At 41.8% G+C, this 20,685-nt stretch overlaps 1 protein-coding gene across 1 annotated transcript in view; it reads left to right on the top strand.

The window, feature by feature from the left end:
• BRINP1 (BMP/retinoic acid inducible neural specific 1) overlaps positions 1 to 20,685 on the top strand; it is a 167,444-nt gene that overhangs the window by 108,798 nt on the left and 37,961 nt on the right. Inside the window, exon 5 of the mRNA XM_054584471.1 lies at positions 2,719 to 2,824. Coding sequence (XP_054440446.1) covers positions 2,719 to 2,824 — 106 coding nt within the window. The remainder of the gene's footprint in view (positions 1 to 2,718; positions 2,825 to 20,685) is intronic.

The raw sequence follows: 20,685 nt of genomic DNA on the forward strand, positions 1-20,685 counted from the left end.
CTGTGTGGATGATTCTCAGGCTCTCTTCCTAAGTGAAGGAACTGGGGCAACAATGGGGACATGATTTTCCCAAAGTCACAGAGCTAGCAGGAGTCGGATTACTGAACTACAATCATTTTTTAAGCACTTGCATTTTTTATTCCCCTCCCCCATGTCACAGGTGGAAAACTGTAATCCAAGGGTTAAAGACATTTGCTCAGGATTTCACAGAGAGAGGGGGTGGGGGGAAAGAACCTTCACAGGGACTGGAACTTGAGTCTCTAGAGCAGGGTTAGTGAGTGGACATTTTCGGTAAAGGGCCAGAGAATAAGGATTTAAAGCTTTACATGTCATATGGTCTACAAATCATTCTGCTGCTGTTGCACAAAAATCAAGCATAGATAGTATGTAAACAAATGGGTGTGGCTGTGTTCCAATAAAACTTTATTTACAAAAGCAGGCAGTCTGTCTTCTTAGCTACTCCATACTGATCTACACCAGCACTAGCCAGTAGACCTTTCCAAGGTGACATAAATGCCCTCTGTCTGTCCTGGCCAAGACAGTAGCCACTAGTCATTTAGGGTCATGGAGCCCTTGAAATGTGGCTACCAAGGAACTAAATTTGTAAGTTTATTTCATTTTAATTAATTTTAATTTTGATAGCTGCACTAAGTAGAGCAGCTATAGACTTTTAATTCAGTGCCTGACAGCACAGCCATGTTAAAAAAAATACATTCCATTTTAAATGCAATAAATTCAGGGATCACCTTTATAAAGAGAATAAGGGAGGACATTTTTGATATAATTGATTAGTTCTTCTGAGGGTTTCAATGCAGATTTTTTGCATCTCAATTTTTTTTAAACCAGATTATCTCTGCCTTTTACTTCTCAATCTTCAGACTCTATTTTTTTCTGAATAAAGTGCAGACCTAGCCTTATATTGAGACTTTCAAAGATACCTCTAGGGAAAAAGTTTACGCGTGTATGTGGGGTGGGGAGAGAGTGAAGAGGGGCGACTCAGGCAGATGAGTCAGACATTGACCAAAGCAAGAAAAAAATGTGGCAGGGAGAGAGTTACTGAGGAGGGAGCTGGGAAGAAGAGTAATAAATCAGATCAACAAACAAAGAGCCACTTATCCGAGAAGAATCGCCTATATTGGGGGGGATTATGTTGTTAGGGAACTTGGCACTGAGAGACAGATCTTTATGAAGCCATCAGAGTCAGAGCAAAGCAAAGGCCTGGTTTTTATTATCACCAAACAGTTCTCTCCCCACTGGATGGGGTGTGGAATTGAGATATCGAAGCCTGTCACAGGATAATCCTCTTTTGTGCCTTCTGGAAGAGCAGCCTGCCTCCCTCCAAGGCCTTTTTTGGAGAAACCGCACAGAGGCCATTCTGGAAGCCATTTTTACAAGACCACTGCCTTCCCCACTCAGCCTGGGACTCTGGCTTTTCTTGCCATTTCTTGACACCCCCTCAAGCCCCAGATGGCCAGTAGGGTCTCACTGCCAGCTCTGTGCAACACGCACAGCTGACCCGGGTGGGGAAGTTTTGCCCATGACTTCCTTTTCCTGGGTCACTCAATAACAACTATGTTCTAACAACTATGTTATTATTCTGTTCGAAAAAGAATAAATTATTTGTTAAAAATCTAAAGCTAATGGCCCTCCATTTATTTACTGATTCCTAAGTGCTAAACACTTGAAACATAGGATCCCTTTCCCCACTGAGGTGGATGAGAATATTACTAACATTTTGTAGATGAGGACGTTGAGGCTTGAAAAAGGAAGTTACAGACCATTGGCCTCTCAGCTGGGAAAGAGCAGAGCAGGCGTCTGGAGATCCCTGTGGCTGTTTCCCAAGCCATTGCTTCCTGTGGCACTCACTGCTGTGTCTTTAGAGCTGGGTGCAGATCTCAAAACAATTCTACATGTGCCTGTGGTAAATAATGGGAAGCAAAGGCTCACAGGACGAAGAAACCTCTTTTCATGCCAAACTAGTCCTGTTTCAAAGTTATCTTTTAGAATAGCCACGTCCCTGTTGTTTACCACCTCACTTATTCTAAGACAATGGTTTGGAAACCCACCGGCACAGGATTGGGATGTTTTGTTCTGTGGTGGTGATTGTGTTCCTTGCTGAAATTGTTGTTGTTGTTGTTTTCGAAAGTGGGGATAATTTTATTGTTTCTGCCTAATAATAATGCATATGTATGCATTACAATTTATAGAGACTTTTGGCAGTAAGGTGCCCATTTTTGAATATACGCCATGTGTTAGGCTCGTACGGCCATCAGGTCTAGTCTCCCAACCTCACTGGAAAGGATTTACTAGCTTCAAGTTAGAGAAGTTAAGTGACTTTCTTAGGTCACAAAGCAAATAAAGGGACCAGCCAGGATTTAACAGCAATTCTCTCCTGATTCTAAAGCCCAGGTGTTTGAAGTGTACTCTACTTTTCACTTAGTAGTTCGTATAATACTTAAGGCAACTTTGTGAAGTGAGTACCACGAACAGAATCTGGGCATTCTAGCTCCAGACTGTCTGCTTGATCAGTGTGCTGCCTTGTCGTCTGCTTGGAGATGGCCTGGCAAGGTCCTTGGCACGGCCAAAGTGCTCAGGAAGCGGCCATTGGCCCAGGGCAGATGACTTTCTCTACCAGATTTGCTCTGCTGGGGGCTGACTTTACAGGGTTTGTCCCACACAAGGCTGTCCCACATCTGTCACCCTTCATGTCCCCTTCAGGTCACAGAGACACGCACTGGGCCTCTGGGCTGTAACAGCTATGACAATCTGGACTCTGTGAGTTCCGTCCTTCTGCAAAGCACCGAGAGTAAGCTTCATCTTCAAGGTAGGTGCTGGGGGCCTGAGGGCAGAGAGGGAGGCGCATGGGGACAGGTGTCATGTGCAGGGAGAAAGAAGAAAGACAGGGAAACCAGTGAAAACTAAGGCAGTCATGATACAATTACAAATTTTAATGGAGAGAGGACATTAAGCTAACGGTTATTAATTAGTTTTCAGATATCAAGTATGGAAATGTGAGCTTTATCTGATTATTTTGATGAAAATGTCTAAAAGGTATTATTTATAGGTGCCCCAGATCTAATATATATTAAAGTTTCGTATGATATCATCTGGGTTTCCTGCATTGTGGTGTTTGATTTTCAGTGTATTTTGGCAGGTGTCATTTGAATTCCAAGAGCGATAGGGCAATTTACGAAATGTTTGGTTCTGTGTAATCTTGTTTTCCCTTATTTTTTTAATACTTTGTGGTCTTCTGTGTATTCATACACATATGCACGCATGTGTTTGTGCATGTGTATGTGTTTTTAGCCAAGTTGACAAATGGGAACACTCAGTGCTGTCTAGGGTATAGAGAGACAGATGCTCTTAGGCATTGCTAGTGACGATGTAACAATTAGAAGGATTAACTTGTTGCTCTATATAAGTATTTGTATTTGTTTAATGTCTGATATATGTCAGGTCCATGCTAGGTGCTCCATGTATACTCATGACCTTAGAATAATATACCCCTTAAAATAGCAATATTACCCTTATTAATTCATCATAAAATGGAGAGGAGATTCCAGGGAAAAATTAACGAGGCTCTAAGTACAGATAGTGCTGTTTCAAAAAGCATAATTTATAATAACCAAAAAACATTGTAAAAATCTCAATTTTCCACATGAGGAAACTAAGTAAATTAATGTAGCATCCATACAACATAATATTAGGCAGGTACTAAAACGTTGTTTATAAAGAATTTACAAGTATATGCGACAATGATTTGCTATAATGTTAATTTAAAAATGGATAGTTTCTGACTAAGTGTATGGCATGATGGGGTAAAAGAATAAGAAAAAATAATATTGCAAGCAAATATGCTAGGATGTTAAAAAGAGGTTACCTCTGGATGGTTGGGTTATAGATGATTTACTTTGGGCTTACAGTGCCTTTTCTAACTTTTCTGATCATGTAATAACTTTATAGTCAGAAAAAGAAATGACTGCTTTAACTTTGAGCAGACTAAAAATGTGACCTTCTAGAAAGGTATATGATAAAGGTGATTCTGAATATCAGTGGGAGGAAAGTTGGGTTGAGATTGGCAGGTAGAGCTAAGCAGAGCTTAATGTGACTTTTATATTCTGGTTCCTTGGCAACTGTTTGATTCATGCTCTTGTTATAGAAGATGGTTTGAAAATGGTTCGGGGAGGGCTTGGAAGTGTCAGTGGGGAGCAATGAATGAAAATCCTCAGGGAAATTCAGGCCGAGAAAGTGGTTTAGTGTTAAAACAAAACATATTCTCAGATACATGAAGAATAACCCTACCTCCTTTAGCAGAGAGAAGAGTAGACAGATGAGTTCAGTAATGCCTAGGAAGAAAGTCCGAACTGCCTTGGCTGTGCCAGTGATACTAGTTGGCTCCTGTGGTACCCAGAGTGACCTTAAGGTGCCGGCAGGCTTTGAATCCAGGAAGTTTGGCTTCAGTCTGCATTGATCACCCTGCTGTGCATGTTAGAGGAGGAGAGACCTGGGAGTTATAATTGGAATACATTTAGAAGGGATTCACAGGATGTTACTAGGAAGTTACTAAGATCACAGGGACATTTAGAGAGGCTGATTTACCTTGAAACTAATGAAGCTCGAGGTCCAGGGTTCCCTCATCTTCCAAGTCCTCAGTCTTTCCCATTCTGAATATGCACTTTCATACCTAATTTCGAATTACTTTTTTCACAAAGCAACTGAAGTATAAGTCTCAGTCCCCTAAAACCCAAGTCTTCCGTTGGTGACATTGTTAGAAATATATTACCCACAAAAAAGGAAGTGACAGGTTTGTCTTATTCTAGATTGGTCAGAGCACACCTGGAGGACTGGATTCAGGTCTGTGCATCACACCTCAAGAGGGACATTAAGAAACTACGGTGTGCCTGAAGGCAGGTGTCTTAGGATAAACAGCTGAAGAAGGATGGCTTTGGAGCAAGAGGACTTGTCGGTAGATACCTACAGGATTGTCTTGCAGAAAAGATAGTCAAATTCATTAATAAGGGTAAAACAGGCTAGACCTGACCTAGTTAGAGGAGACTACAAGGACCCCAGCTTTTAACTGAGATAAAATAGATCTCAGTTTAAACACTGTATAAAATAGATTTTCTAATGCACATTCATGCCAAACCTAGAATGGTCAACTGAAGTATCTAGTGACTCTCTGGGTTATAAGTAGATGACATTTGGTTGGAATGTTAGAGAGTTTTCTTAATCATCATTCCATTGGATTGGGTGATTGGAGATAGTGGTCCTTAAGACCTTCCCGATACTGATTCTAGTGTTTTATGAAGATTTTTCTTAAGACTGGCTATGTGCCAAATCCAGTGTTAGGCCATGGGCGTATGAGCACAAATCAGTTTGTTTCAACTCACTATATACAGGGTGGGGCAAAAATAAGTTTACAGTTGTGAGAACATGAAACACAGAGTTTATTCTTTTATTATTAATTAATTGTAGTATTTTCCATATGAACAACTGTAAACCTCCTTTTGCCTACCCTATATATGCTTTTTAAGGTGCCATATTTGCATCGAGCTTGGCACAAGGATACAGAAGTAAACAAGATTCAGCTTCTACCCCAAGGAAATACACAGTCTAACAGAGAAGATGGACTTAAACAATGATAGGCATAATGCATTTTAATGGAGAAAAATCTGAGGGATTTATAATACCAGTTAACATGGGGACTTAATTTGCTAGGGAGTCAAGGAAGTTTTCTTGCTAAAAATGATGCATAGGCTGAGACCTGAAGGATGAAGACAAGGGTGGGGTCATGGATGTGGAGGCAGACAGAAGAGTCCTTATGAAGGGGACATTTGAGGAACTGAAAAAGCCTTAAGAGATTAGAGCTGAGACATCAGTGGTGAGAAAGACAAAGTAACCCTTCAAGTCCTGGAAGGCCTCTGCAGCATGCTAATGAGTTGAACGTTAATTTGACAGTAATGGGTACCATGGAAGGGTTTTCACAAAGGAAGTAGCATGAGGAGATTGATGTTTTGGAAGACCATGCCAGCTTTTGTGTGTGGTCAATTAATTAGAGAAGGATAGGGTACAGTCTGGTGACCAGTTAGAGGCTATTGCAGTACTTAAGATGAAATGTCACAAATTTAGACCTGAAGGTAACACTGGGGGTGGAGAAAAATAGACCAATTTTAGAGTTATTATACTTAGAAGGCATCATGACTAGGATTTAGTAAAAAGATCATGAAGAATTTAGATAATTGAGTGAATGGAGTGTGGGGATGAGATAAAGAGAATGGACAGGAAGATACATATGATTCAAGGTAATATATAATAGAGATAATGAAAGTAATGCATACTATTATGGAGGTCCAGAAGAGGGAGTAATTCATTCTGTCTTGTCTAGGTAGAGGAATCACAGGGAAAAAAATGATATCTGAGGGAGAATAATCTTCTGGTGCAGGAAGGTAAAAGAAAAAAGCTTGTTAAATATAAGACAGGAGAATATCTCATGACTTTTCAATAGTCTGATATTTATTTGACAGAATACAAAAAGCACTAAGTATAAGGGAAAGATTGATAAATTGGACTGCGTTGAAATTAAGAATTTCTGTTCATCAGAAGCTGCTATTCATAGAATGAAAATGCAAGCTACCTAGTGGAAGGAAATATCTGTGATATATGTATCTGACAGAGAACTCTTTGCAAAACACATAAATAACTCCTAAAACCAATAAGAAGGAGACAGACAATCCAGTAAGACATGAAAATGGGTAAAAGATATGAACAGGCACTTCACCAGCAGGAATATCAACGTGGCAAATAAACATTTGAAAAGGCAATTAACTTTTCTAGTCCTCAGAAAATGTAAATTAAAACCACAATTCAATATCATAACACAGCGATCAGTTGGGCTCAAATGAAAGATACTGACAATATCAAAGAGTGACAATGCGGAGCCATGGGAACTTAACACGCATTGCGTTGGGCAGGGGGAATAAGTCAGTACAATTACTTTGGAAAACTCTTTTGTAATATTTACTAAAAAGTCAGTATGCCCTTGCCATCTGACCTAGCAATTACAGCTCCTAAGAGTATGCCCAGCAGAGACATTACCTACGTTGACCAAAAGATATGGATGTTCAGAGCAGCTTTGCTCAAAATGTCCACAGGGAAGTAGGCCCAAATGCCCATCAACAAGAAAGCAGATAAACAGTCATACATTCACACAATGGCCTACAACACAAAAATGAGAACAGAATAAATACCCTTTCATGAAACAATACGAAAGAATCTCATGGAGATAACATTGAGTGAAAGAGCCAGACACAAATGAGTCTGCACAGTATTATTCCATTCCCATATACATCAAAACTAGTAAAAAACAATTACATTGTTTTAGAATCCAAGGAGCACTAACGGCTGGGGAGGACCAGAGGTGTTTTTGGAAGTACTGGTGACATTCTGCTGCTTGATCTGGGTGGTGATACGTGGGTGTGTGTACTTTGTGGGAACACATACAGCTGCACACACATGATGTATATGCATGCATTTCTGTGTATATAATGTCCAGCTAGTAAAAAATGTATTTAATAATGTCCTCCATCTTGACATCCTTTGGAAAGAAAAACCATGAGTGCAGCAGGGACATGAGAAAGCAGCAGGTGGTCCAACCCAGCAGGAGGACGGGCTGCATGCACAGAGGCTAGACAATAGATGCTGTTTATTCAGCCCTTCCTTATGAGACAAGGACTGTGCTAACTTATTGTTATTATATTTATATTTATTTTAATTTAGACTTACTTGTATTGTATAGTTGTATGTATTACATTTTTAATCCTCACAGCATCGCTATGAGAAAGGCATCCGTGACACCCCGTTCTGTAGATGAGGAAGGGGATGAAGGCAGTGACTTCAGAGCTTCTTCTCAGAATGGTGTTGCTCTCCGTTCCTCTCCCGATTCCCCCGAACCAGGCTGGGAGGGGAGGGTCTGCAGAGGTTTATTTTTGTAGATAGAGATGATAATGATCAGCACTCTAATGACATTTACCTTGTGGTATTTCATAAAATGTCCACAAGACAGGGCAGAGGTAAAGAGGAATAAATAAGAAAGAGAAAGAAGAGGATTAGAGGAAACTAAAAATAAGAAAAAAAAAAAGAATCGTGGAAATGATCAGAGGCTACTAGTAGTCAAAGAAGCAATGGCTTCTGGTAGTAATAATGCTAACAGCATAATGATGACTTCTTACTTTTATACTTCTCTCCCCAAGAAGCCCATGGAGCATTTTACTGACATTGTCATATAATTTCATCAAGTATTCCATCTGGTGAGGTACACAGAGAGCAGAGCTCTGCCTCAGTAGCTCACTGATGTGGAAAGGGATGCAGAAAGAATATTTTGCTGAAACCTAGGGAGGATCCAGAAATTTTTTCATTCATACATTCATGTATTTACTTAGCAATGTTTATTGAACATCAGCTCTATGTCAGGTGTTGATTTAAGAGCTGGCTATACAGCGATGAATGAGCTAAGTCTCAGTGATTTTGGAGCTTATATTTAGTATGTGGGAGGAGCAGACAATAAACAAGTAAACAAAGAAATGTATTTTCTTTACAGTCAGAGACAGTCAGGAAACAGGTCATGTAGGAATTTGCAGACCATGAAAAATACCCTAGATACTGCTCAAGATTAAATGAGAAGCCATTACAAATGCAGACCATGGAGTAACTTGACCTGACTTATATTTTAAGTGAGTCACAATGCCTATAGACCAGAAAAGACTGTTTAGGGAAAGAACACATACAAGGAACCTAGTTAGGAGGCTTTTATGCATATCGCGTTGAGGGAAAATGGTGGCCTGGGTCATGACGGTGACAATCGGGGTTGTGAGACATGATTGAATTATGGATATATTTTTTAGTGCTGACATTAGTATTCAATAGTGGATTGAGAAACTTGTGAGAGTATGAGAGAAGCAGAAGATGATCCCCACATTTTGCCTGAGTCAATGCAATGATGGAAGTGTCTTGCTGATATGGTGAAGACTGTGGGAGGGATAAGTTTTGGTGGGGAATTGAGTTTTAACCTAAGGTGGAGAAATCTATTATATATACAAATGTATATATTGAACAGGCATTTGGAAAGTTAGAGGAGAGAAGCCAAGATATAAATTAGCATAGAGATGATATTTAATGATGTGAGATTGGATAGATTACCTTGGGAGAAAGTATAGTTAGAGAAGAGAAGGAATCCAGTTATTGAGCCATGGAGAATTTAATATTGAAGGCTTGGGGTAATGGGATGATAATGAGGAACAAGAAAAGAAAGCGAAGAAGTGGCCAAGGAGGTGGGAAGAGATCCAAGAGAGTATAGTATCTCTTGGAAGCCAAGTAAAAAATGTTTTTTCAGACAGAGATCCTGGTCAACTGTGACACATGCTGCTGATATGAGAATTAAGATAAGGACTGAGACCTAAGAAGTGGGTTTAGCAAGATGGGGTCTTTGGTGATCTTGACAAAAGTGTTTCCATGGAGTTACCAAGATGAAAGCCTGCGTCCAATGCGGTCTAGAGGAAATGGGAAGAGAGGGAGCGAAGGCAGGCGATACAGCCAGCTGCAGAGCAGCATTGGAGGGACAAGCACGGTACCAGAAAGTGGTGTGGAGCAGAGGAGTTCTTCTTTTTAAATAGGGAAGCAACAAAACCTGTACACTGATGGAAATTATTATTCAGAGAGGGAAAAGTAGGTGAATCAACTTTTTTTTTTTCTGCAAGACAGAGAGATGATTTAGGGTCCACGTTGAGCAGGCAAGAGTAAGTAGGGTCTTGTGGATTAATGGAATTACTTGCTTTAATTAAGAGAGCCTGCTAGTTTATCCATAGTGAAGGGAGGATGGGAGAACATAGGGGTCTCGAGGTGGCTACAGGTCATAGATGTGGTAACGGGGACATTTTCGTGAACTTTTCTTCTGATTACTTTTCATAGATTTAAGTTGCACCTCTGGAATTAGAATGTTTCTTATAACTAATGACATGTCATAGTTTAATTGGCAGGCTGTTGTTTTCTTAGTGAACATAAAACAATTATATGTCTCACAGTGAATGGCATCTTAGATTCAATAGCATGTGATATTTTTCTTAATGGAAAAAAAAAGGAATGAGGTCATTAACCTATTCTCAGCTTCCTGAAGAGAAAGTTGAACAGGAAGAAGATAAAGATCTTTGAAAGGTGGGAGGTTGGGCAGCTAAGGGATATGGGATGAGACACTGGTGACATGAGGCACCATGGACTCTCTGCACCTCCAAGCAGGGCCACCTGACGCTAGTGTGTCTTAAAAGCCTCCCTCTAATTATTCACCTTCAAATGGTCCATTTCCCTATTTCACTTGTGATCTCAAATTATTTCTCCTCTTCCCCCTTCTCCTTCCTTCTTTCCTCCTCCTTCATTGTTCTCCTTCTCTTCCTTTTTTTTTCTTTTCCTCTGTCTCTGCTTGAAACCTCACCTCCTTCAAGATGAGACTCTATCTGCTCTCACTCATGCATCCAGAGTGCCTTAAGTGACCTCTGCCCTCTCTGTAACCAAGTTCAGTCCATCTTTCTTTCAATGCCCAACACAGACGTCCACCCCACACCCCTTCCACACCCGTGCCGTGGTTCAGCCACTCCCCCATCATTCCTCCCTTCCGTGGGCTGCTCCAGTGATTGCCAGGCAGACTTCCTGACTCTCATCCCTCCTACTCTCCATTCCCGCCGCAGACACAAGTGTGATCTTAAAATCAAATCCAGTGCGGTCACGTTTCTGCTTAAAACCCTTGACTTCCTCTGTAGAGATTTTGGTATGAAGTTCAGACTTCTTAACTTGGCACCAGGCAACATAATCAAACCTTTGCCTAACTTCTTTGTCTTATCTTACAATCCAACACATACTCATATCTTTACTTCAGATCTATGGAATTTCCTACATTTCACTACAGGCATCTTGTTAAATTTTTATTTTGTATTACTTTGCATGTTTGCATATCATCTCTTAAATTTCTGGACTTCCACTTGTCCAAGAAAGGTTTTCTTGCCTTCTCTGCCCAGGTTGTTAGGCAACCCGCCCACCTTCTTCTCTAGGATTTGTCTCTCTCTCTCTCCCTCTGCCGCCGTTCCCCCCCCCCCCCATCATTATATTACCAATCTGACTCCCCTTGAAGTGTGAATTCCTCAGTGGTAGAGACCTTCCTCTGTCTCTAGAAAAACATACAGTACATGGTACATAAACAGTGCTCAGAGTATTATTTGTTAAATTTATTTATGAATGAATGAACAACTAAATGAATGAATTGCCCTGAACATAGTGGGCTCTGCTTTCTTGAAACTTTTACACCTCTCATTCCACATCATTCTGGATCCAGTTCAGCCTAACGACCATTTCCTGAGGGCCTAGTGACTGCGTGCTAGTCACTGTGCTACCTTGCAGGGATAGCGATCTTCAAAGTGCAGATGCCTCTTCTATAGAGTTGGCTGTTGTATCTTCCAGACTGGGACCATGTCCCCGAATCCTCCAAATACCACCTCTTCTGAAAACCCTCTTTTAAGACTTCTTTTATGGTATGATTATTTTTTTCTACTCACCTTGCAACACATTTGATTGTGTTTTGGTTTTATTTCTTCTCTGTAAGAGAGGGCTGTGCCTTGCCAACTTGCTGTTTCTTCATATTCAGCAGAGTGCCACGGACATAGGAACTCAGTGCATGTTTGCTGAATTGAATTTTTGTGTGTGATTGGTGCTAAAGTGACACTAGGAGGAGAAGGGAAGAGGGAGAAAAAGGAAGGAAGAGAGGGAGGGAAGGAAGGAAAAAGGATGGAGGAGAGGAAGAGGGCGGGGGGAGGAGATGGAGAAGCGAGAGGAGGAGGCCCAGGGAGAGAAGCAGCACCGCCAGTCTCTTTCCTCAGCAACCAGGCATCACAGATGGAGTGAAGATGATTATTTTCAACATCATCTTGCAACAAGAGGTAGAAAGAAAGGAACAGAGAGCGTAGGAGTGTTCAGAAAGAACACTTTTTTTAGTTACTTCTTCTTCTTCTTAGACATGTGCTGATGTCCACTAGCCCATTTGTTCCTCCCACCAATGAAGAGACACGATTATCTTCCCCATTATACATATGATGAAACTTACGCTCAGAAAGGTAAAATCTCTTTCCCAAGGTCCTCCAGCTTTTGGTTCTTAGTCACGTGGGCTCCTAGGGCTACTTCACTTCTTTCCTCCTCCTTCATTGTTCTCCTTCTCTTTTTTTCTTTTCCTCTGTCTCGGCCTAAAACCTCAGCTCCTTCGAGATTAGGCTCTCTATCCTATCACTCACACATCCAGAGTGCCTTAAGTGACCTCTGTCCTCTCTCTGAATCAAGTTCAGTTCATCTTTCAATGCCCAACACAAATGTCCATCCCACATCAGGGATCCTTCCTTCTGGAAGGAGCTATGAGTCAGCACAACACATTCTAGATGCAGGTAGAATGGTAACACGACCCTGTCCAACTGTGATAGGAAAGAAAGAGGGGACAAGATATGATTAGGTCTCCTTTTCATAAGCCCCCCCCTCTCCCACACCCCTGTCACCTCACGTGGCCTTGTGACCCCAGCGTAGACCACTGAGTGATTGCGGCCAGTGCACCTTGGGATGAGTCCTCACCAGAACCAGCCCAGTAGCCAATGGCTTATGACAAAGGTCCTTCCTTCTCCATCCGGAGGGGCCTGGGAGACACTGATGGGAATCCTCATTACTGCCTTCCCATGACTCTGTCTGTGAAGTCTGTCGGATAACAGAGCAGCACCTTCATGCCAACGGGACTGCTGGCTTCCACCCAGCTGCAGGCAGCCAAGTATTGGTTTTCCTTTATGAGCCAAGGAGCACGCTGTTCTTTGTTTCGTCAGAAGGAAACGCAGAGTTCCTTTTGAAGAGTGGATTGAAATGTCAGTTAAAGACTCAACTAGAAACCAAATAGAATGAGGAGGGTCAGGAGAGCACATTGGAAAGTGGTAAGAGTTTGGACTGGTGAATTAAGTTTCTGGGTTTCTTTGGGACTTGTAATCTGCAAAATGGGAATAAAAACACCTCTACCTTGGAGCCATTATTCTCTATTTAATAGAAAAATATGTAGAAAGCACCTGACCTAAAAACCAAGGGGGTGGATAGAAAATAATAATTATAGCTACATTTTACTGGATAATTCTCATGTGCCCAGGTGTGGAGCTCATTTTTTAATATCAATATCTCATGCGCACCTCAACACCGATCCATTTTCCAGATTTGGAAATTGAGGCTCCAAGAACTTAACTATCTTGTAGGTAGAAAAGCAAGAATTTGAACCCAGGTCCACTCAACACCAGTGCTCTTAAGCTGTATATTATATTGTTTACCACCCTGAAGCATATAAATCATAAGCATGGTTTTTATTATAGAAAGTGGTTACAGTTTCTGCTAGTTACTTTAGAAAGCCTGAAATTTTCCTAAAATTACTTGCCAACTTGTGTATGTGGCTAGGTGTGCCATTTCCATAGCTATTCTCATACTCTCCCAAGGATCCAGAACCAGAAGAGATGAAACGCTTTTACAACAGACAATTAATTACTGGGGCCTTGCAGCATTCTGGGTGTATGGGGCTATAGAAAGTGCTGCCTCTAACCTGGGGGAATCTGGAATCAATTGGTGGCTCAAGACTTAGACTTGCACAAAGAGGTAGAAATTCTGATGAGCTATAAGCTGCCGTTGAGACCAGGGGTCTCAGAGGACTCAGCTCTTGTGTGGGTCATCTGGGGCCATACCTTTCAATAGACCCTTGGCTGGGTGTGCAGCATGGAGTTCCTGCATGGTGAGTGGTCAATGTGGCGATATGATCTCCTTTAACAGCTGTGTCCCATACAGTTCCTTGCTGAGCTCATTTCATGCAGAAGACGGCGAAAACTGAAATAGAGCACTCGTGGAAGTTAATTCATTGACTCTGATAGATATGGGACCAGTTTATTTTTTAAGATTGTTAGGTCAATCCTTATTCCCCACTTCCCCAAATCATCTCAGTCAGAATTAAGCTCTCCTTTGGCACTGCGAACAGCAGTTTCGGTGTGCCTTTATTATATTCTAGATGCATTCTACCTTGTCTTACGTGCACAATTGTACATATTTGCTACTAAATGGTAATTAAGAGCCCTGAGAGAAGAACCATATCCTTTTTTTATTTGTTCATTTTCCACTTCTTCTTGGTTCTATGTTTTGCTCTTAGTAGGTACTCAATAAATAAGTACTGATTTAAATTTATTTGAACTGTCAAATCAATTTGTTTTGAATCTTTTAGTTTTTATTGTGGTAAAATATATGTAGCATAAGTTTATTTAACCATTGTAAAATTCACGGTTCAGTGGCATTAAGTATATTCACAGCGTTGTGCAGCTATCATCACTATTTAATTCCAGACCTTTATCGCCACCCCGAACGGAAATTCTGTATCCATTAAACAATCACTCCCCATTCCTCCCTCTATTCAGCCCCTGGCAAGTATTAATCTGCTTTCTGTCTCTATGGATTTGCTTATTCTGGGTATTTCCTATAAATGAAATCATGCAATATGTGTTTTTATTGTGCCTGGCTTCTTTAACAAGGTGTTTTCAAAGTTCATCCATGATGTAACATGTATCGGTACTTCATTTTCTCATGGCCAACGTAAATTTCACTTTATGGCTGTGCTGCATTTTGTTTACTAGTCCTAGGTTGGTGGACATTGGGGTTGCTTCTACCTTTTAACTATTGTGAATAGTGCTCTTATGATCATTGGTGTACATGTTTTTGTTTGAGTACCTGTCTCCAAATCTTTTGGGTATATACCTTAAGAGTGAAATTGCTGAAGAATATGATAATTCATTTTTTTTTAAAAAAAGGGTTGGCATAACAGTAAGTTTATTCTGTGGTAGATCACATGCTTGTACTGTTCGCTTCCTCTTGGGACTGGCAGCACATAGCTGTGTGACTGGCGGCGCCATCCCACGGGTGGTGCGCGCTCTCGTCTAGTTGACATTGGACTTGGCTGTAGGGTTTGCTTTGGCCAATGGAATGTGAGAGGACGAAGTGCATGCCTCGTCTCAGCAGACACTTCAGGAGACATTGCCTTGGCTCTTGCTCTTTTCTCCCTGGTGTATGAATGCCATATGTCTGAGGAAGGCTGCTCCTTCAGCCTAGACCCTAAGGGAAGACTTCGGGGGGAAGAGTCAAGCCCAGCCAACATGAAACATGAGCAATAAATAAACCTTTGTGGTTATAAGCCATTGAGATCCTGAGGTTATTTATTTCCACACAGTAACGTAACGAAAGCTCAGTGCTACTGAAGCACTGGATTAAATGGCATAAACCACACTCACTCAACTCACTCACTGCAGGCCTTCTCAGGGCCTTCACTGCGCTAATGTGGATTATGAGTCTCAAGAGGTAGATTAAATACACAGAGTTTCCTGACTATTTGATTCTGGGTACTTTGCATATTTATGGTTCTGTGGCATACAACTTGGCTAATGCTGGACTATACCTGCCATTCAGGTTCATTCCTGTCCCCTTGACTCTTGAGGTTACAAATTCCATCTTATTCATTTGCCGTATCTGTCGATCTAGGACAACACCTGACTTAATAAAGTGACGAGGGAAAGGACTTTCCGAATAGTTGCTGAGTTGAGCAGTTTTATTTTTGCCCACCTACTATGATCTAGCACTGTGCTTGGTATCTTGGAAAGAATGCAGAGAAATATTTTTAAAAACAGCGGTAGTCCTCAAGAATCATGATTTATAGCTATGGATTCAAAACAAATACGTACTGAAATTAGTGGTCAGGTCCTTGCGTATCATCTGAGCACCTGTCTCTTTCACTCCTGAGCTGAAGTCAGTATAGCTTCAGGTTTCCAGCTGTGATGTTGGGGAAGATACCAGGTCCTGCTCATGAGGGAGGGAGGGATGAGAGAGGCGGGGCATGCTGGGCACAGAGCGGGGAGACACAGTCCTCCCTGCAGCGCATTCTGTCTACGTTTACCTTCATTCAGACACATTTACTGGTGCCCATTTATGTGCTAGGTGACCGGGAAATGGAGATGAATGAGGCATTGCCTTGTCCATTCGAGGAGCTCACAGACCAGGGGGAACATGAACATAGACACACATAGCATGATATGATCAGTGATCTAGTAAAATTTGAGATACGAGCAGGGCACTTTCAGATGCCAACGGGAGGATGCCTGAGGCTGCGAAAGGCCTCCAGGGAAAGCAACAGAAAACAGGTGAGGACAGGAAATGATATTAGTTGAACAATTGTCACATGCTAGGACTCTAGCCTGTGTTAGATAATTGGTTTTGTTTTCCAATTCATGAGGTATAATTTACATTCCAAAAAATTTACCCTTCTGAGGTGAACGAGTTCTGTGATTTGACAAACATACTCAATCCTAAAATCAAGATACCGCACAATCAAAATACAAACTTGTTCATTTAATTTTTATGCCAGCCCAACAGCAGCAGCTTTAATGAGGAAATTGAGAATCAGAGCAGTTAAGCCTCTTAGCCTTAACCTCCTGAGAGCAAGCAGCTAATAACAGCTGGGCCCAATTTCGAGCAGGAGGGCACTTGGCCCCCGGGGGACAGAGGCAGTGGTGTTGCAGGGTGGGGCAGGAAAGGGGCCAACTTAGGGAGACATTTGCTGATCCAGGGACCAAGGCCACGAAGAGTCTTCTGGGTGTCAGACTTGGTTTTTTATCATGACTACTATGCAGAAGCTTTTATTTAAATGAGATCAAGCTCTTCTTAAAGCTTGAAGGGTGTCCTTCATGTTGAAATTTTATGAAATTTAATTTTAAAAGTATAGTTTACCTCTTTATCCTTGGTAATTTCGTGGGCAGGGGTGTCTAACCTGTGGCCCATGGGCCGCAGGCATCCCAGGATGGCTGTGAATGTGGCCCAACACAAAATCATAAATTTGCTTAAAACATTATGGGATTTTGTGTGTGTGTGTGTGTGATTTTTGTTGCGATGTATTTAATGTGTGACCCAAAACAACCCTTCATCTTCCAGTGTGGCCCAGAGATGCCAAAAGGTTGGACACCCCTGGTAGACCATTTTCTCTTTTTTAAAGTTAAAATTGTCATTTAGAAGCTTCCCTGCCCCTAAGACCTTTGTCAGTATAAATCCTCCTGTGTTTTTCTGTATCCGTTTATTGTGTGTCTCCCTCACTGAAAGGAAGGTTCCGTGAGAGCAAGGATTTTGTGTCTAGTTCCCGGTCTTTTCTCCAGAGCCCAGAAGAGTGCCTGACACATGAAGATCACTAATTGATCTTTGCTTAATAAATGAATGAATGACAGCACATAGTAGACTCTTAGAAAATCAAGGTTGAAAGAATCCTAATGAGCAATTAGTTCAGGGGCTGGCAAACATTTTCAGAAAAGAGCCAAATGGTCTTAGGATTTGTGGGCTTCACTCAGCCTCTGTTGCGAGTACTCAGCTCTTTCTTTGTAATGTGAAAGCTGCTATAGGCAATAGTTAAATCTAAGTGGCTGTGCTCCAATGCAGTCAATTTACAAAAATAGGTGGTGGGATAAGTTGGGACCTGGGTCATAGTTTTCCTGCTCCTGTGTCTGTCAGTGTAGACGAGGCTATGCTGTGTGAACAAAGAGCCCGTGCATCTCAGCAGTTGGCAAAAGGAAATGCTCCTTCCTTACTGATGCTACAACGTGGTCACAGCCCATGGTGATTCCGCTGGTCTGGTGGCCTCAGTATGGAACATTGCTGTTCCCATGTAGATGGGGAAAGACAAACTGATGAACCTACATGTTGGCTCTTCTACTTCATTTTGCAAGTTGCACACATCACTCCCACCACCATTTAATTGGCCGCGACATGTTATGTGAAACCCCCTGAGTTCGGGAGGGGGCCATATAATGTTTTCAAAGGGAGGACACAGCAGGTAGGGCCACTGAATATGAGTTAATGACAATCCAATCTACGGCACGCCATTTGGACCTTGGGTTCTTTAAAGCATTCTTACTGTATCAGCCTTCAAATTCTGCTGAAGAAGGAGTTCTCTACCCAGTAAAGCAACCTGTTTCATCGAACTTCAGAACTTCTGATAATTAAAAATGGATCTTTCATCCAAGGGCTCCAAGTCTACTCCTTGTGATCCCACAGAATAGGTGATGGTATCTTGGAACAGAAAAGGTTACTCTCTCCAGAAGGGGGAGCCAGAACCCACCCACTCTTCCCCCAGGTAGCTGCCTTTCTTTATTTCCCAGAAAGCAAATGACCCATCTCAGAGACAGGGCTGAACTTCTGAATGAGATCATAGCCTTTTTGCCCTTTCTGCACAGTTTCACCCAGTGAATTATCGTCTTATTTTCATTCCACTCCAATGAGCTGTCAGCGATGGATACCGTAATTCACAGCAATAGAAACACAAACAGATGGGTAATTGACCTGCATGCCTTCATTACGCTGGAGTTCAGAATGGCTGTTGGAGCCATAAAGTCCTCTATCTGCCAGTCTGAAATCCCCGGGCTTTCACAAGGAAGGGGATCAGGATGACTTTTAGCAAAAGGTGCAGTCCTTGTTGTTCTCCCTACCTCGTGCTTTTCAGAAATAGACAGAATTTGACAAGCAGAACTTAGCAGGTACACGACAACAGCTGGGACTCTTATAAATGAAAAAGCTCAGAGGTAACTACAGGGGGCCACATTCTGATGCAAGAACAGGATAGAAAAAAATTATATTCAACCAAAATAGAACCTAACCTGGATTTCCTCCCTTCCTCTTAGCACTGTATGAGATCATGCATTTAATATCTAATGAAATAGGTCAGAAAAGAGCGAGTCCATCAAAAAAATATTACTATACTAAGCAATTAGGATATAAACTAAAATAAAACAAAGCTGAGAAAAAAATCCCAGGAAAATACATGGTCTTTGCTTTGAACAAGACTTTGATTGATCCAAGGTATTCACACATTAATCTTGACTCGTGGTGGGCCCTTCTCCTGGAACACGGGGGCTGCCCTTGGCCTATGCAAGACCATGCTCAGGTTTCAAGACTATACCCACATCTGACACACATCACAAAGTCTTCCATAATTTCTGTCTGTGGGCTTATTTTCTTTCATCTCCTTAACAGATCACTGACATTCAATATTTGAAATATATTTATCAAATATAGTCTGCTACTGTATACCAGACATGATGCTCCTTTTTATGTTTCACTTATCAATTAAGTTTTTTGTCTATTATTTTTAAATTTTGTGCCTTAGTTTCGGATCTCCAAGTAGCCCCTCCTGTGTCCTTAGGAAGTAGGAAGCATCTGCTTCAACAATTCCCTGCGTGTCTTGTTGGAGGCTAAGAGTTCCTGGCCAGCAAAAGAGAGGGAGTATGGATTAGAATCTCCAGATCTTAGGGGCTCCTTTAGCTTTTGTTGATTAGGTCTTCTTTTCTAGCTGTTTCATGTTCTCCAGCCTCACTGAGAACAGTCAACAAAACCAGGTACTTGCTTTAGACAGTAAGAGTATTGAAGATGTTATTTAAGGTCTACAGGGATCCAGTGCAGGGTTTCCCTGAACGTTCTTGTTACTTTAGCCACCCCACCCCCCATGGTTGAAACTCAGCAGCACAGTGAGCCTTCCCTGCCGCTCACCCCAATCTCAGGTATACTCCCTGTCTGTAAGGAACAAGGATCCTTGACTTTTGTTGCTGATCCTCTAATGAGTTGACAGATCTCTGCTCTGTGTCATTTTTGCCTTCAGAGTTAGGATCTTCTCTGAGGCACCAGAACTCTTTTTTTTCGTCTCTTGGGAACTTGGAAGCAAGCAAACAAACAAACAAGCAAAACCTGATGAACCTTAATCAGAAAGAAAGGTAATTGTTAAGTCAGTTCTTAGTTGGATGTTCCGCCGCCTGAGAACTTTGTCCATGGTATTTTCATTTTCTAGGCTTCTCTTCCTGTGGATCTTTCATCCTGTAATTCCTGTTAATCCATTAGGTCTCAGCCTAAAGGCCTCTTCTTCTAGGCGATCCTCTCTGACCATCGCGACTCTGTCCTAGGTTAGATGTTCTTCCTCTTGGTCCCCCAGAAACCTTGTGCTTCTGGAAGAGCACTGGTGTCGCTGTGTCCAAGCAGCTTGGTTGCACGTCTGTCTCCTTCCTACACTATGAGGTCTGCAAAGGCAGGGAGTTGCCTGCCTTATTCACCCTGGCATCCATGGCAGAGGTGCCTGGCACATAGTAGGGCTTAAGCAATATGGGTGGAAAGAAGGGAAGAGAGAAGAAAAAAGGAAAATCGAAGAAAGGAAGGAAGGAAGAGGAAGGGAAGAAAAGAGGGAGGGAGAGAGTTTTCTTGTCTCTTCCTCCTCTTAGAAAGGCACTAATCTGATCAGGGAGGCCCCACCCTCATGAACAGATCACCTCTCAATAGCCCCACCTCCTCACACTGTACCACATTAGTGGTAAGGGTTTCAACATAGTGAATTCATGGGGGATGCAGACATTCAGCCCATGACAACCAGGTTCTTGTTTAAGTGGTGTTTATGCCTTTTCCAGCCTCACTTACTTCTCATAATAGCCCTGGAAGGTGGATATTGGGATTTTAACTTCACAGGTAAGAAACCTGAGTTTAGAGAGGCTACAATATTCCCAGAAGGCCACTCTGAGCTGGAGCAGCCGTAGG

Source organism: Pteronotus mesoamericanus, unplaced genomic scaffold (genome assembly GCF_021234165.1).
Source record: "Pteronotus mesoamericanus isolate MK-2021 breed Mesoamerican mustached bat unplaced genomic scaffold, CSHL_Meso_final contig_78, whole genome shotgun sequence".
Taxonomy (NCBI): domain Eukaryota; kingdom Metazoa; phylum Chordata; class Mammalia; order Chiroptera; family Mormoopidae; genus Pteronotus; species Pteronotus mesoamericanus.